The 17,474-nt window shown below is 41.9% G+C and overlaps 2 protein-coding genes across 4 annotated transcripts in view; one reads left to right on the forward strand and one right to left on the reverse strand.

Moving 5' to 3' along the window:
• Positions 1–432: 432 nt before the first annotated feature.
• Positions 433–10,647, reverse strand: fam3a (FAM3 metabolism regulating signaling molecule A). 2 transcript variants are annotated; one of them, XM_062541254.1, is made up of 10 exons: positions 10,363–10,647; positions 9,227–9,269; positions 9,041–9,145; positions 8,888–8,911; positions 8,669–8,792; positions 5,396–5,454; positions 5,201–5,251; positions 3,549–3,633; positions 1,810–1,936; positions 433–1,553 (listed from the first exon to the last, which is right to left on the reverse strand). In XM_062541254.1, the coding sequence occupies exons 2-10, from the start codon at positions 9,237–9,239 to the stop codon at positions 1,455–1,457; spliced, it is 687 nt and encodes a 228-aa protein (XP_062397238.1). In that variant the 5' UTR covers positions 9,240–9,269; positions 10,363–10,647; the 3' UTR covers positions 433–1,454. The 2 variants fall into 2 exon arrangements, with proteins under 2 accessions (XP_062397238.1, XP_062397237.1); XM_062541253.1 differs by having other exon boundaries at positions 9,038–9,145.
• A 765-nt stretch (positions 10,648–11,412) lies between these two features.
• Positions 11,413–17,474, forward strand: part of idh3g (isocitrate dehydrogenase (NAD(+)) 3 non-catalytic subunit gamma) — a 6,251-nt gene continuing 189 nt past the window's right edge. The window contains exons 1-14 of one of the 2 annotated variants that reach the window (XM_062541251.1): positions 11,413–11,565; positions 11,949–11,996; positions 12,606–12,617; positions 12,763–12,860; positions 13,011–13,126; positions 13,243–13,303; positions 13,528–13,660; positions 13,776–13,909; positions 14,313–14,415; positions 15,135–15,281; positions 15,510–15,604; positions 15,812–15,872; positions 16,159–16,302; positions 16,634–17,474. The exon at positions 16,634–17,474 is cut by the window's right edge and continues 189 nt beyond it. In XM_062541251.1, coding sequence (XP_062397235.1) covers positions 11,479–11,565; positions 11,949–11,996; positions 12,606–12,617; positions 12,763–12,860; positions 13,011–13,126; positions 13,243–13,303; positions 13,528–13,660; positions 13,776–13,909; positions 14,313–14,415; positions 15,135–15,281; positions 15,510–15,604; positions 15,812–15,872; positions 16,159–16,260 — 1,197 coding nt within the window. In that variant the 5' untranslated portion in view covers positions 11,413–11,478 and the 3' untranslated portion in view covers positions 16,261–16,302; positions 16,634–17,474. The remainder of the gene's footprint in view (positions 11,566–11,948; positions 11,997–12,605; positions 12,618–12,762; positions 12,861–13,010; positions 13,127–13,242; positions 13,304–13,527; positions 13,661–13,775; positions 13,910–14,312; positions 14,416–15,134; positions 15,282–15,509; positions 15,605–15,811; positions 15,873–16,158; positions 16,303–16,633) is intronic. The other variant, XM_062541252.1, reaches the window with a different exon arrangement.

The following is a 17,474-nucleotide window of genomic DNA, read 5'->3' on the forward strand; positions in this document are numbered from 1 at the left end:
CGCTTCGTACGCCAATGTTAAACTTAACTGTTGGAAAACGTGGAATGTGGACAGGCATACTAGCAAAGCGTTTATGCTTCACTTAACAGCTACCACAGCCTAAATGTATTATTTATATAATTACTTGTCGCCGCCTAGCGGGTATGGAATGGTACCGCCGCTGTCCATGGTGCTTGTTTACACTAACCCCCCCACTGGCAGGTGGCTTCTACACTCTTCTTGATACTTCAAGTTATTTTTGTTTAACCCAGTTACAGTTGAACGAACAGACCGCTCTTCTGAGCTTCTGCAAATTGTAGCACTGACCAGATCTTAACATAGGCCAACAAACAGCTAATAGTTCATTAAAACACTTCTCCAAAAATGAACACTATAACTTTTGCCTATTTTACAATCTACACTTGAGGTTGACAGCCAGGCATGCTAAACTGCTCAACATTACCAGCTTTTATTGTCAAAGCAGTGTAAAAACATACAGACACAGAATCACACATTCGTCTGGAATGCTGACATGTTAAACCAAATATGTTAAATATAAGCAGCATTAGTCTATGTTTCAATCTTGCCTGATAAACTAAGCTCCACAAAATACAAAAGTCAATGACAAAGATTTCAACAAAAGAGTAAACAAGACACCAAATACCACACTTAATCATATTGCTATGGCAATCAAATTCAAAATAATTGTTGGGAATGAAATCTCAAGGCAAACCTGGAGTGACCAAACCAGAGTCCAGACTTGCCTGGAGGCTAATATGTAGCAATAGTTGCAGACACGCTCAGTGACACATTAGGAAGCAGACACATCACACATAAATAAACAAAGGCCTAACACACATTATTCAGAAATAAGGACAAGGGAATCAGACACTTCATCCAATCAGAATGTAATTGGAGGAACTGATTGCAATAGTTTTTCATACATAATCCATTGAGGATTTGTAAAGATTGTTTGGTAATATATTACTTTAACTTCTCTCTATAGGCAGTCATCACAAGGAATTACCTTTGAAAATCAATAGCATAGAAAAAATAATAATTACTCATATTATTGCATGGTTATAGTTATTTTAAAAATCCATTTCCTCCTCTTGTGCCATCACCACCATTTCCATGACACCCTCTCCAGCTGGTCCAACAGAGAAATCCCCTTTTGTAGTGACAACGGCAGTTCCAGAAGCAACGTTATGCTAGCATCTCTGACATCTGTAATAAATCTATTCTCAAAAAAAGAGACACTTTGCTCTTAAGCCTCATGTTCAGCTATTCATCGTCAGCCTAAAAGGTAGCTAGAGGCCACGGCAGCTTTACAATGGGAAACAGTGGTGCCCTCTGTGCACCTGGTCTTTTTCCTGAAGTCTGGCTTACTTTGCAGCACAGCGTATACAGCAATGTCTCCCACATGTCCTTGTGGTCCAGCATGTCCCAGTCCGCTCTTGGCAGTGACGGGGCGCTTAGTTCTCCAGAGGGGCTCGCAGGGGAATGCAGCCGTCCATCTCCAAGGACTCAGGCCAGCCCTCGTATTTATTACTGCTCTTGCTGTTTTTCATGCGCTGAAACACGTAAATGCATAAATGAAACGGGACAAAGGAAATGCCTGTTTATCTCGCACGGTTTGGACCTGCTCACAGTGTCCATGTTGAGCCTAGCTCAGCTCAGTTCAGCTCCGCATGGGTCCACTCGTAAATTGGTGGTAATGGAAAAAATGGCAACCCAGGTCAATACTTGCACTCAAGATACTTAGACTGCTAAATGTGAATTCACATCACACACGGGGCAGAATAGGGTTCAGATAGGGTTTTGGCTCACCTGCTCAAAAGGGCTTTTATTTTCTATGCCTTTAGCCCCGACAAATACCCAGCTGTCTCTGAAAGCCATCTCCTTCGCCGCAGTGCTGCCCAGCTCCTCAAAGAGATGGCGTGCCTCATCATTTAACCTGATTCACAAAAACATCCAATGACATGAGGGAATGAAGACATAATGAAAATACAGCAGAAACCATGACCATTCCTTTTCATCTACTTGGACTTGTTAGCATATGAATATTAGGATGTGCAAGCATACTGAAATATTTTCCCTTATACTGGCTTTTAGTTGTCAAAGGTCTGTATAAGCAAGATATAAACTAGTCCTTAGTATTAAGCAGAGTTCAAGTGTTTCAGACACATCTAGCTAGATAAACAAAGTTCATAACATGTATAAAAAAAAAACAGCTTCAATGGGTTTCCATGACCAAAGAGCTGCACTAAAATCTAACATTACTATGTGCAATGGCAAAAGACAGCTGAAGCAGAACAAAGCATGCCGACACTGGACTCTGGATCAGGAGAGGCATGTCCTCTGGAGTGATAAATCATGAATCTGGGTTTAGCAGATGCTAGGACAGTGCTAACTACTGGAGAGCACCATGCCTACTGTAAAGTATGGTGGAGTAGGAGTAATGGTCCGCATTTGGGCTTGACCCTTTACGTAGTTCTTGTGAAGAGTGATATTAATCCTTGAGCATAATTCATAAAAATTGTACGCTTCCAACTCCGTAGCAATAGTTTGGGGAAGGCCACTTCCTGCTCCACTAGGATTGCGCCTCAGGACTGTGCACAAATAGCCTGGAGACAAGACTCTCTTCTTCGCCTAGATCCATTGGTAAACGTTTATTTCCTGGTTTGTGGACGCTTGTCTGAAGGTTGAATTCATTAGAGTTCAATCACTAACGTTCGGTAATGACGTATGATAACCACGGGGGACACAACGATAACGATAGGCTTGAAACTTAAATGTAATCGATCTCGCCCCCAGCCATGGCGCGGCTGGCTGGGGCACCTGCACTGCACGCCGGTGACCCAGGTTCGATTCCCGCCCCGTGATCTTTTCCGGATCCCAGCCCCACTCGCTCTCCCATTCACTTCCTGTCACTCTCCACTGTTACTATCAATAAAGGCATAAAACGCCCAAAAAATATACTTAAAAAAAGAAACTTAAATGTAATCACTCATGGGAACGCTGATTGGGTGGAGATGCACTTGCCAGAGTAAACAAAGCTGAATCAAGCTTTACCAGACGGAGTATGAAGAGAAATTAAATTGGGCGGAAGTACTGTACGTAGTCAGGCGGAGCCAGGCTAGTGCACAAAGCCATTTCCATTAAGCCATGAATTGGCGAGTCTGGTGTGGAGCCCTGACTTCAACCCCACTGAACAACTCTGGGATGTACTGTATTAGAATGCAAGCCAGGCTCACATCCCAACATCAGTTACATGACATCACAGACACTCTTTTGGCCGAATGGGCACATATTCCCACATACACAACTCTTGTGGGAGGCCCTCCTTGAAGAGTTGAGGCTATCATAAGGTGTGAGAAGGGGGTCAAGGCCATATCAATGCCCACAGCTATGGAGTGAAATACACAATAAGCTCATTTCAATGTGATGGTCAGGTGTCCACATACGTCTGGGCATATATCCACTGCATCTCCATTTATAGGTGCATGAGGTTTTAGTTTGATTTGGACAAAACATGGACTAGGCTGACACTGACATTTGGCACTTACTTTGTGGATGGATCATCAAAGGAGGCCACAAACACAAGTGTTCCCTCGTGGAGGGGCCTGAGAAACTTCAACAATTCCGAGACATCTGAGAGAGAAGAAAGAAGAGAGTTACCTACTGTACCTGCTTATCGCCACTCAACAATTCAATACATTCAACGTGTGATAGGATACAGAGCTTACGGTAAATACATCTCTAGAATTATTACATACTTGCCTAATGGTCAAGCATTTAAGTTCAAGGCATACAATGCTGATGATTTGATTGACGGATCACTACAGAGTAGCTGGAATTCAATCCAATTCAATTGTAATAGGAGTTTTGGACATAAACACAGGAAATGTGTATGTCCACCTTCATTTTTGATGACAGTCAGGTAACATACTTGGTCAGGAAACCTACTTGGTTTTCACATTTTTCTTTAAGAGTGTGCTTTGAGTTGTTGTAATGGTGAAATATTCATCTTCTACCAGGCAACTGCAGACTGGGTGTTACCTTGTTAACCAGTATTTAGTATATCTACAGGCATTCCAGGCCATCTATTCATTTCAGCTCCCCATACCTTTTGGACCCATGCAACCCCATATGGTCACATGGTCTCTCACTTCTGTGCTTCACTGTTGTGACTATGCATTCACTGTGGTAGTTCTGGCCAGGCAGAACATGTTAAGTCATCTGAGCCATGAAAATATATCCATTTTCATGTTCTTTTGCAAAATCTTGTAATTTTGTGCTGGTACAGTACCAAGTAGCACACTAGCTACTGTAAGTTTCAGTCCGTTTAATGAGCAGTTCAAGCATTTGAATTAGATATCGCTTGCGCAAAAAAAAAAAAGGCAAATCCTTTGGTCCTTTGAAAACTTCTCATGCAAATAAAAATGTGATTCTCTAGAGGCGGGTGGATTATCTCCCAATTCATATCAGGTATGATGTTGCTAAGGCTGATGGAAACAAGTTTATCCACATAGCATTTGTTGCCATTTGAGCCGACTGTTGTTCACAACAACCCCTTGATTAGGAGAAAGGTTATTTCTTTCACACAGTAGAGGGAAACTCACAGACTTGCATTTTCTTTAGCCAACTTGGCATGAATGTACTTAGCATATGGAAATAATTTAGATGGAAGCCCAGCTACTGTCACTGGTGGCATCTTGGGGGGAGACAGGCACTGCAACTCTTAATAGTGGTGCGGCAGTCTGCCCTCGTTCTATCTCTTGATTCTTGCTGCAATTCTGCAATGATTTGGTCACAGGTATTTGTGAAGTCTTAGAATCAAGTTCATTTTCCAAGAAAGTTTGGTATTCACTGGTCATTTTTCTAACCATGTTAATGTGATTAGACTAAGTGTTTCGGTGATCACAAGCTTTCTTAATGTTTCTTCATTTGTGTCAGGGATCATAGCCATATTCGCTTCATGTACTTAAGTACTCTAAGTGTCAGCTTAGAAATAATTTTGAACAATTTGAATAATACTGCATAGGGGTGTACACAATACTGTTGTATACTGTCTAGGTTGAAGAAAAACATTGTGTTGGACTTCATTGCGCATTTGCTTTCTCTCTGCATTCAATAGACACCATGATGAGTCTTTTTTTTTAACCCCACAAACTCTGACTACAATGAAAATATCTTAATAAAGTATCAATAATCTTACCCCCAGCCCACATATCGAAAGACTTGACTTCTAGGAGCTCTCCTGTCACGCCTGCAAAACAACATAACACATTTGCCCTGGTTCAACTGGAGAAATCTGGACAAAACAAGCTTCATTCACCACATCACATTGGTGGAAATAACATGTGTGGTCAGTGGCATTGACATTTGTGAATAAATGCTCTGGAATAGTTACCATTTACTAAAGCGATATTCAGTCCTCGTCCAACATTGTTCCTGACACTGCTCATGAGGCTAAAACAAAGGGAGAGTGCCACCAGTGAGTCATGTAGTGAGACCAATCACATATCATAGCCTGCTAGGGAGAGGACAGAGCTAAGGCTGACGAGCAATAACCACTGGGGGGCGCTACACTGAGCTCCTAATTCTACCAGCAAACTCAGAGGGGCTGAAAAAGGTGACATATTTGCAAACCAAATCCCTGTAGGGGGGTTTGGACACATAATGAATATTGAATTATTATATAAATATTATATATAATAAACATGCAGTAAACAGAATTTAAGTATGGATGCATTTAACTAGTGTTGTTTTTGGCGGCCTGTTTTGGTTTTAGTTTTAGTCTAGTCTTTGTGTCAAGCTGTCATTTTAGTTTTTATCAGTTTTAGTCACGTTCATACTCTTTTAGTCTAGTCAAGTTTTAGTCGACTAAAAGTATGAGCATTTTAGTCTTATTTTCGTCTTGTTTTAGTTGACGAAAACTAATGACTTTTAGTCTTGTTTTAGTCAATGAAAATTGGATTTTAGCATCTTTTTATTAATGCAATTCTATTTTAAGGGGTTGTTCCTCCATAGACTGGGTAAGACTGTTTTTAGTGGCAGGCACTATAGCACCAGCGAACTCTGAAACTATAGGACTGGATGAAATGTGCAGATTAACGGTCTCCACTGATAAATATCACACTGGCTAATCTGGAAATGAGGTCCTATGTCCAAAATTGTGAACTACCCCTTTAATAGGAAATGATACATTTTGGTTAATTTTCATGGATTAAAAAATTACAAATATTACAGGTTACATAGGCACTGAACATTGACAGTGGAATCAGGTATGTTACACAGAGTTTGGTCTCCCCCTGTCACCATGAAAGGACTATTTGGAATATTCTGTAGACCTGCTGTTCCTTTTCTGAGAACAATTTAACTTAAGATCAAGTTGTCCTTAGGTTATTGAATGATGTAAATGTGGATGCTATTTCACCATTAACTAGGTAGCCTAAGCGTGGTTACACACAATTGTCATCTTAATGCAGTGTTTTGTAGCCTATAAAACGCATTTCACGTTCATCACTCAGTTTTGGTAGGCTACAGGCCTATGCCTTGAGTGGTCGCTGCCCCTTTAAATGCGTGGGACTTTACATTACGTTTTAACTCCATGCTGATTTTGTTGATGAACAGCACCGTCTTTGATTCAGTTTTTCTACCGTTTAAATAAACGACACACGCGCACTTGTGTGGTTGGTAAGGAATTGTTTTCAATAGTTTTCTTGCAATTCCCACACAACATTAGATAGCCTACTAAGCCAAGGTTCCATTAAAAATGTGTCTATGATTAGAACTTCGTTGCTGATCGGTGGAATAATGTTATTATTGTAGGCTATATGACAGCGCCAGCATCAGCTGGACAGAAGCTTAGGCTACACACTAATCAAATCTGCAGTTGCCTGTTAACATTTTCATCTGAATTAGATCTACATGCGGAGGTGAGATAAGTAGCCTAGTGCAAAGTTGAACTGAGAGAGTTGCCAATCTAACGGACTGAACGTAGCCTATATTTCTTAGCTTATATTAGCGATAACGATAGGCTATACATCTACCGCTCCTTTGCTACATGATCAAATATAATCAGATGAGTGACAGAAGCACCGGATATGACCAACAGGCCCACGCGAGAAACGCTGGTCCTCTGGTATGATAATCAGACCATGCAACCTGATGCGCCCCTGAAGTGAGACGCAGGAAACAGAAATACTGCAAAATAATAACACGACTAACGACACAAAATAATGTTATAACATTCAAGTCCTTCTGGTCTTCGAAAATGAAGAGAGATGTTAGCATGGTTTTTATTTTGTAAACCACATTTAGTCTCGTTTTTATTCGTCAACGATATTGCCTTATAAATTTAATTATAGTCATCGTCACATGGCCAGCATTTAAGTTGCGTCTCGTCTCGTTATAGTCACGTGAAAAAAGTTCGTTGACGACGATATTTAGTCATAATTTTCGTTGACGAAAGCAACACTACATTTAACTTCTTTCTTTGGTACTTACTTTTTATTGTATTTGGCGGGTAATAACATACAGTATAGATACACATTCCCAAACGTATAGCACCCCCTACCCCTGCATGGGGTACACACAACTATAAATGTTGCATTTGACATTTTCACAGAATGAAATGATATAGACCTAACAGTAGGCCTACCAGCTGTTGAATTAAGGCTATGTTTAACTGAATAACTTGATGATGGAAAAGACATTTTCAGACCAACCAACCTTGAAACAATGTCTTGAGTCCTACCTCTAAACATGACAATTGCTCACATTGGCCTTCATGTATGCAGCCAAAAACAGATCAAACAACATAAATGTTGACCATCTGTTTTAAAGCCTAATCCTGATCGATGACAATCACTGGTGTTGATAGAGAGGGATATAATTGGTCTCTATTCTATCATGTCTAGTCTATTATTACCTATTATTTCATATTTCTTTTGTGAAGAAATACATCCATATGGGTCGCGGAACCATTCTGGGTTGTGTGGCGGAATAATATTGGGAGCACTTAGACTCTGCGCAGTAAAATCCTCACTCCAAAGTGAAACTGAAAGTGCAGGAGTGAGGATATTACTGCGCCACACAATATAGTTATCCCTCTTACCTGCTTAGAAATGCATCACGTTTTATTTTGTCTCACCATACTTGGTCGTGTGACTACTCGTGTAACTGTATTTTAATAGGGAAAACATGGAGGTGTTTGGTCGCTTCTAACTTCATCTCTGTTTGGATCCTAATGAATGCATTGGGCTAGCTAAGTGCTATCAAAGTTGCGCCGCGCGCCAGAGCCAGTGAGTGCACGCATTGAAACGTGAGAGGTATGTATCAACTCGTCTTAACTAGGGGAATAACGTAGTTTAATATGAAAAAACTGTGAAGTGTTCCTTTAACTTCCCACAGAAAATGTCCGTAAAGTTTGCGTAAATTTACCGGAAAGTTTCTGCCCCTTTGCAGCCCTAGCCTAAACACAATCAAATGGCAAAGAACCACACATACAGTATGTAGAGTATGTAGAGTATGTAGAGTATGTAGAGTATGTAGAGCTTCTCCTTCAGAGGTGCAGCTTAATTATGGTTACGTTAGCAGAGGGGGAAAAGGCAAACAATTAAAGGAACTGAAAGATCAGGAGAAGTTACAAGGGGAAAGATTAAAACACAGATGAACTTACATTTTGTCCTCCAAGCAGATTTTTGGACCAATGACATTGGCGGCCCCAGAGACAACACGGAAAGCCATGTGCTTCTCAGGGCAAGGTGCAGACAAGCCACACTTGTACTTGCGTGGTTTTGGCTCTGCAAGGCAAAAGAGGAAGGAAATAACTCCATTCTATCACTTCATGTTGTCTGAGACCTCTGTAGAAACTAGAAAGACCCTCAAATCAACATACCTGGAGTGGGCTCTTCCCCACCACCTATGAATAATAAATAAACAAATACATATGAAAAATAATATACACATGTTATATGTATGCAATACATTGATCAACAAAAAACAAGATGGTCGTATACAAAGTAAGCAAAAACAGGAAATGCATTACCACTGAAAAAATGTCGCAGAATAGAGCCACCATCTCTACCCAACACTGAACTTGTTAGGAGCCATGTGATGCCCACAAGAAAGACAACCACAACAACACGCAAAGGCCCTGAAAGACATGACACATGTGTAAGGCTGTTCAAGAGTCACTAACAACCAAATCACCAGGCTTAGGAGGACTGTTACCTACCTGCCAGCCTCATTGTGGAAAAACTGAAGACTCACTGTCCACCCTAGATCCAGACAAAAAAGAGCGGGCGCACACGCATGCACACACACACACACACACACACACACACACACACACACACACACACACACAATGCGTGTCTTATTACTACTATTTAATGTATTATTCAAAGTTTAGCTGGCTCTTGAGCACACAAAACATACTGATAATAACTCCTTTTAAGAGTACATGACAATAAACTTGAACTTGAACTTGACCTCCGCTTGTGCACGTGGTCTAGTCGCACCGAATGTTCACTGAAGGATATCTAGGGCTACATCCTGGAACATTAAAAAGCTACAGTTGTAGCTAATACCAAAAGGTAAATAACCAGAAAAGAAGGTATCACAGATGTAAACTACACAGAGAACAGGAAATGTTGTTGAAGATGCTGTAAATAAGCTTAAATACAATGCAAGCAGCTGTAGGATGATAACGTCCTCCTAATGCATGATTAAAAAAAATACCATATTGTTTTAAAACATTGTGCGCCCCAATAATATTGTGAATGAAGTTATGATACGTAGCTTCTTAGCAGCAGTTTGTACGATATCTGCTTACGGGTTAAAATGTAAATACGTAGGTTTAGTCTAACGTCAAGTTACCAGTAGGCTACGTCTGGTTTAATGCTGGCTTGTTAATTAGGGCGATGTTACCTTTCGGTACAACACGTAACATAACTCTTAGAAGAAGTTATACTACTCCTACTGTACAGAACAAATAGGGCAAATGCCACTTATATGTAAAGGCGACAAAAGAACTAAACACGATTTGTTCAAACATCTGAGCTGACCCATCAGGGAACAAACACTGAAACCAACATCTTAGCGACGCTAAGCAAAGTTAGCTAGCAAGCTTGGCAAGAGGATACCATGGAGATGAAACGACAACACCCATGAACATGTTTAGTGCAGACTTGGGTTAATGTTAGCCGAGCTAGCAAGTCAGCGTCATTAGTGGACGACAAAAAGCAAAGAAACACTTCACAGGGTTGTTTCTGCCAGTTCACGCTAATCAGGTGTATTGAACTAGTCATTCCTAAACAGGTGATATCATAGAAATGTACAATTATCCGAAAAGAAGAATTATTTGGATACCTAAAGATGTCTCCCACCACTGTTCTCCAGAACACAAGCAAGCGCGGATTCAATGGAGCTGGCTAGTGCTTTGCACAGCTGGAGAACTGTTGCTCAGTCGCCCCTGTCAATCGATCACTCGCCCTCTTACATTTTCCCTTTTGAACAAACTTTACCCATTTCTCTCAGACGGACGTCAATACGTCTGCGATGTCAATAGGGAGGGTTTAAAAACTCAACTAGAATCATAATGAGGTGGAATGGTTCCAGCTTTTTTTCCGTGACTTCCTAGTTTTTCCGGTTTCATTTAGCAACGTTTCCACTGACGTCACGTCACGCCCCTTCCTTGGACTCTGACTAGACTAGATAGTAGACATACTTTTTTGTTTTATCATCAGAAAGGTAATACTTACTACACACTGTCGATCACAACTGGATGTGAATATCTATTTATTATTATTTTCCCTATCTTACCCATCCTTTTCTTAGTCACTCACACTTACGTTTAATTAGAAATTCATATACATTTGAATACTATTTAATAAATTATTTACAATTTGTGTAATGGACCAACTTACCTGAATGGTTCAATGCTTTTAAAGGTCATTAGTCACTCTTGTGCAACTCTTCCCAATTTTTAGGTTTATTTTTTTTTAATTTATTTTCAAAAAGTGTCCCAAATTAGATAGATAGATCCTTTAACAGAAAATTATAGTGTCACAGCTTCAAACAGATGTAACACAACGCACTGACTCACATAGGCTACATCCAGACCTAATAGGTTGTAGACCTGATATTTTAAAAGCCTACTTAAAAATTGTACATAAATAAAGTCATTTTTGTGCATTATAGAGTCTTATGGCAGCTGGAATGAAGGAAATGACCTAACTTCATCCTATGAAATAATATACTAAAAGCTGCCTTATCTAAAATTAGGTTACACACCAACACATGTCCACCCTAGTGAGACATACGTCGCTAGATCTGTTGTGTCTTGGTCAGAGAGGGTTAAAGTAATGAAGAATCTTTGTCTTGGTCCAGAGCATAGACCGGTCCAGAGGCCCAAGAGCCGACGCTCCTCTTTTCGACTGGTTGTTGCGTCCGTTGCGTCAATCAAACTTCCGCACTCTGACCAAGATGGCAGCCTCCAGCACTGTGCTTTCTCTCTCTCAAGCTTTGAAACCATTGGGCCTTTGGGGAGGACAACTGGGAAAGTCAGCAAGAGTAAGTCTCTGATTCACCTGTGATACATTTGCCGTGTGAATGATTATCAAAAGCATATAGAAAACGGAGTAACCCGTTTCCCGACTAATCCAGCCAATGCAAGGTCAGTCAAATCCGAGTGGTTGGTGTTAGCAGTAAGCTAACGTTGGCTAACGTTGTCTGTCGTTCGGTCAGGCCAAGTAACGTTATTCCAATTACCGCAGTGACATAAAGATATTTCAGAATATGTCCTAATAGCTTCAGCAAGCGTGTTGAGTTGGCGATTGTCAGCTCACTCAGTTAGTCTTGCATTATCTGGTGTCTAGTGTTTGCTAGTTTACCATTCGGCAGCAGGTAGCTTCTAGCCAACAAGCTCTCTCGTTTTATTACCATGTTTATTACAGGTGTTCGGTGCTGTGATCAACTGTCACCGAGGGAAGTCGACGTACACGGTGAGGTTCTTCTCGTTGTTTTTTTCTAATCAACACGATCAGGATGTCTTCTGCTCTCCAGATCGCTGGCTCTGGATGGGGCCTGTCGCTATATTAAAAAAGACTGGCAGAATCTGCTGCAGTTCCTGAGGTGGAGGAAGAATTTGGGAGTAGTTAGACTAGAGACGAATTTGACCCAATATGGTTGACATTCCACTTTACCTAATGCCTATTACCTACTAGTCCTTCTCTCCCCATGTGCCCCTGCCCCCTGCCCCCTGCCCCCTGTTAACATGGGCTACTCCGGCATTCTCAAATCTTAGCCCCCCTCCGGCATTCTCAAACCTTAGCCCCCCTGGTAATATGGGCTGCTGCATCATAGCGGAGGATTCTGGAACAGATCAAACCCTGATCTAGAATGGTTTTGTCAGATCAAGGCTGAACCTGTTCCAGAATCAGTTTCTGTCCTTTTTTCCCCTCTCTAATACAAGGCCTTATCCTTGGGGTAGCTACTGCAGGTGTTAGAGCTGTTACCTTATCTTTCATCTTTACTCATGAGTTCTGGTGTGCTGCCTTTTCTTCTACTGACTGGTTCTGTGTCTTTCCTTCCGTCTGCTGCCTTCAAAAAAGGGCCCAATCATTGTAAGTACCAGCCAGGCACTCAACAACATTAAGCAACTCAACACTCCAATAAGCATTTCAATGACTTGTTCATATTCATGTGAGACAGTCAAATACACTAGAGGAAATATTGTCTTGAGTTTAATTCTGAACTGGTCACTACCAGCCACCCCCTGCAAAGTACGGCGGTCGACACACTGTGACCCTCATTCCTGGGGATGGAATCGGACCCGAGCTGCTCAACCACGTGAGGGAACTCTTCAGGTATGTAAATTGAGCTGGTGAAGCTAAAGTTAGAGCCAAACTGACCCACTGGAATTTGACTGCTTTCAAGAAGCTCTTGAGGTGGTGAAGTTGTGCTGTAGCTGTGTCAGCGTGTGTGGTTATAGCTGGTATGTTCTCATCATTTTGAAGGTTCAGCTGTGTTCCTGTGGACTTTGAGGTGGTGAATGTGAATTCCTCTCAGGACGAGGAGGAAAACATCAGTAATGCCATCACTGCCATCCGTCGCAATGGAGTGGCTCTTAAGGGTATGAAGCTGATGCACATCTTATTTGGAATGACTGCTTCAATCTGACTCCCATAAAGTGATTTTTTTTTATGTTGACATGAATTTGATTATGCAACGCATATACCTTGTTTGTAGGAAATATCGAAACCAACCACACGATGCCACCATCCGTTAAATCTAGGAATAACCTTCTCCGGTAAGATTATTTAATTAGTTTATGTTGTATGATATATTATGTATGGATAATACATGTACAGAAAATCTGTGACAATTATATGCATTTGGAATCTACTGTTAAGTACATCTTCTTAGTCGATAGAATAAGGAATATGAAATTAGTTTTAAAATGATATTTTGACCGATATCTGTTGGTGTTGTTGACCTCAATGACCCTCAGTCTTCCCCTTGTATTTCTCTCAGCACAACTCTGGACCTCTTTGCCAATGTGATGCATTGTCAGTCCCTCCCAGGGGTCCAGACCCGCCACAAGAACATAGACATCATCATCATCCGAGAGAACACGGAGGGAGAGTACAGCAGTCTGGAGCATGAGGTCAGTCTCCATGTGATCTCTCTCCCTGTCTGTCTCTCACACACGCACACACGCACACACGCACACACGCTGCCTCTCTTGTCATCGCTTCATATTTTCTGTCATTCCCTGTCAGAGTGTGTCCGGTGTGGTGGAGAGTCTGAAGATCATTACCAGGCACAACTCCCTGCGCATCGCTGAGTACGCCTTCAAAATGGCCCGAGAGAAAGGCAGACGCAGGGTAACAGCTGTGCACAAAGCCAACATCATGTGAGTCACTACTCTACTCTACTCCCCCCAAACCCACTCACACACAGACATGCATGCATGCACACACTCTAGGTGCATTCTAGCACTGTGCATTAAGAATGAATTGCACCATGATCAGCCTATTCCTGTTTCCTCTCATATTCTTCAGCAAGTGTATTATTCATATGATTATGATTGTGCTGTCATTAATATTTTCCTGTCACTCGCTAACTCACATTTTGTACTTGAGACCTGGCCTGATTCTCTCCATATGGTCTTGCACTCTAGGCTTCCTGTAAGAATGTCTCTTAGAATAATGTTTTAATGTATCATTTTTTAATTGCTTTTTACGGGAACATCTGATAATTGACCTAGTGAGAAGATGTAGAGCTAGAAGGTCACTGTTCTCCCCCGTGGTCTGCAGGAAGCTGGGGGACGGCCTGTTTCTGCAGTGTTGTAAGGAAGTGGCCGCTGGATATCCAGACATCGCCTTTGACGCCATGATTGTGGATAACACCACCATGCAGGTTTTGCATCAGCATCCATCTTGATGACTCTTGTTATATTTATGTGGTTCCTTGTTTACTGAGGCAATAGTGTGCTATTGGCTAAAAGTAGTTAACCAGAAAATGGCTCGTAGACATGCCACAGCATCGCTGTCACAACTTGCTACTGGGTACTGGTTGTGTACTGGAAATAGTTTTTTTGCCTTCATGTGACTGTTTGGCATCAACATGATTTTGTCTGCCTCCAAAATCTGCCTCAAAAAAATCTTACAGTGGTAAAAGCTGCAAAGTGAAAATGTAGGTGTAAAGCTGTTGTAGAGGAAGTGTTGTTATTTTGACACCCACAGACACATCATTTCCTCTGAGGACAAAACCATGTGGTTTTACAGTTGCTTACTTAAAATGTTTCAGGACTATCTGATGAGTTAGATTGAATGGCTACAGCTCTACAGTCTGAAGTGGACGACCGCTGAATTGACTTGAGTGCCTCTATAAACTACCAGCTGAGCTGACTCATAAAGAAATGGCTGAACATTCGGTTTAATTTGTTAATTCTCTTAATTTGTCTGTCCATTTCCTTTCACCGTGATGTCGTGAATAGTGACCGTCGGCATAGCTACTCATTGTAATATTTCTCTCCAATTGTCTTAAAGGAATAATAATTCCTGTAGGCATTATCCATACCCGTATGCCATTGACTGCAATGTTATAAAAGGTTTTGGTGATGTTTTCCTTTTCAGCTCGTGTCCAAGCCTCAACAGTTTGATGTCATGGTGATGCCCAACCTGTATGGAAATGTGGTCAGCAACGTGTGTGCGGGACTAGTGGGTGGCCCTGGGCTGGTGCCTGGGGCCAACTACGGCAACAACTATGCTGTCTTTGAGACCGTGAGTACACCGTTATTGTCAGTGCACAACATGGGCACTGTAGGAAAGCTCAACTGCATAATGATAATAGTGAGAAACAGCAGGCAGAAAATCTTGGCCATGAAATCTACCCCCCACCCCAATACGAGGGCCCCTATAGTTGTTTTTACCAGCTTGGTGTTCTCTTGGTGTTCTCTTGGCGGGCCAGGCACGCTGTCAGATTGATGGCTTCTCTCTCTTGTCCACAAGGCCACTAGGAACACAGGCAAGAGCATTGCTGACAGGAACATCGCCAACCCCACCGCCATGCTGCTGGCCAGCTGCCTCATGCTGGATCACCTCAAGTAAGCTCCATGTTTGTGTCCAGATTTCCAAGCTGAGAGTATTTATTTTACTGACGATACAAAGCACTATTTCTGAAATGTCAGATTTCTCGGCTCGGCTTGCAGTTTGAATCCAAGCTGTAGATTCTGACCGCATGGCTCTGTGAGTTTTGAGTGTGTGTTTGGTTTCTAAGTGATACCTGGGAAACCTTCTCTTGATTTCTCCAGGCTTCATGAGTATGCGAGCATGATCCGCGGCGCTGTCCTTCAGACCATGAACGAGACCAGGGTAAGGAGCATCATTCATAATCATAAGAGCCTGCCTGAAAGGGTTGCGGTTGTTTAAATATTTTGACATTTTCAAGTGTTAATAATTTTCCAGCCAAATCTAGAAATGGAAACACCATTAGTAATTGAACTTTATCTCTTTGTGTGAAGCGAGCACTCTAATATTTGACAGAAGCCCCAGATAGCCCATGTACTGTTTATGTTCCTAGTGTCTGTGTGTTTACAAGTATGGAACATGGCGTAAGATTTTTGGAGAATTTATTGTTTGCCTCTCTTGATCGTTGCAGTTGCACACCCCAGACATCGGAGGGCAGGGCACCACCTCGGACGTGGTTCATAACATCATGAAGAACATCCAGAGCACTGGGCCCCTTACCACTGAGCTCTAAATGCCTGGCCCCCGATGTGTCCACTCCAGGAATACCACACAGGTGGGCAAGCCTGCTGACAGGGCACCATTCACACAACTCTCACTGCTCATTCACAAACTATGGGCAGCCAGTGTTTAAGAGTATTAAATATACATCATGTAATCAGATTACTTTTTGAAAATAGACAGGATGTGAGTACATCTGTACTTGTTACTGTCTAATATTCCTTTTAATAGTCTAAAAAGCTACCTTCCACAGCGCTTATTCCAAATTTGAATGGGAGGGTTTCAGAGTTTCACTGTCAGAACAGTGTGTACCTGTATTTACACATTTGAAAAATAATTGAAATGCTTAAAATCCTCTCTCTTGTATTCTCTCCCATTTCCTGTAGATCAAACTACTCAAAGAAGACTTTAATTTGAGTTCAAATCATCCATGAATTTCCCTTGTGACTAACCACCAAACCATCTCTGTGTGTGTGTGTGTCTGAGAAAGAGATTCAGTGTCCTTCAATAACAGCATGATTGGTTATCATTTTATTCATTTTCTCAAAACACTTCTGAAAACTTAGTATTGTGTAGCCAGCAGTCCACTCTCCAATTGCCTTTCAGTTTTCATATCACATTCCAAGGTACACGTTTCATCCGCACGGACCTTACTCAACGTCTTGCCCAATTCCATTATTTTGTAGTTCTTAAATGGTGGTCCAATTACACCAAGGTTTACATTGGCTAGAGGAAGTCTAATCTGACAGGGCAGCTCCAGTTCACTCTCCACTCCCGGGGCTCCCCTCAGCTGTAAATGCAAACGGCTTGACGCCTGACCTCACCTCCCGGTCCCCTCCTCTCCGCTGCGCGTTCCTCTTCACCTCGCAACCCTTGCTGTGGACAGCGGTGTCGGACTTCGCCCGGTGCCCTGCCACCCTCTGTTCTCCTGGCTCTCTCCTGACCTCTCCCCCCACCAGGGGAGCCACCAGGACGGGACTTCACGTGAGGTCTTAGGAAATCATTTTGTAGGTATTAAGTGACCTTTTCACCTTTTGATTTGTTCGCACTGCCTTATGATATGGGTGTGTTTGCCTGCTTCATTTTGTTTCCTCCGCCTCGTTTGTCTGGTTGTTGTACCGTAATTGTTATGTTTTGTTCACTACTGTTACAAATATCATGTTGGATGAACAGTGCTTACCCTTTATCCTGGGGGGAAAGATCAATGACTGCCGAAATACCGAACCT

The sequence above is a fragment of the Sardina pilchardus genome, chromosome 7, assembly GCF_963854185.1.
Source record: "Sardina pilchardus chromosome 7, fSarPil1.1, whole genome shotgun sequence".
Taxonomy (NCBI): domain Eukaryota; kingdom Metazoa; phylum Chordata; class Actinopteri; order Clupeiformes; family Clupeidae; genus Sardina; species Sardina pilchardus.

Bases quoted from the DNA above. Each gene is read 5' to 3' on its own strand.
- fam3a (XM_062541253.1), bottom strand. The intron at 8,793-8,887 runs GTATGTTGATTT...TTTGCCTTGCAG, and splicing joins TGGGGAAGAGCCCACTCCAG to AGCCAAAACCACGCAAGTAC. The intron at 5,252-5,395 runs GTAACTATTCCA...GTTGTTTTGCAG, and splicing joins GAATATCGCTTTAGTAAATG to GCGTGACAGGAGAGCTCCTA.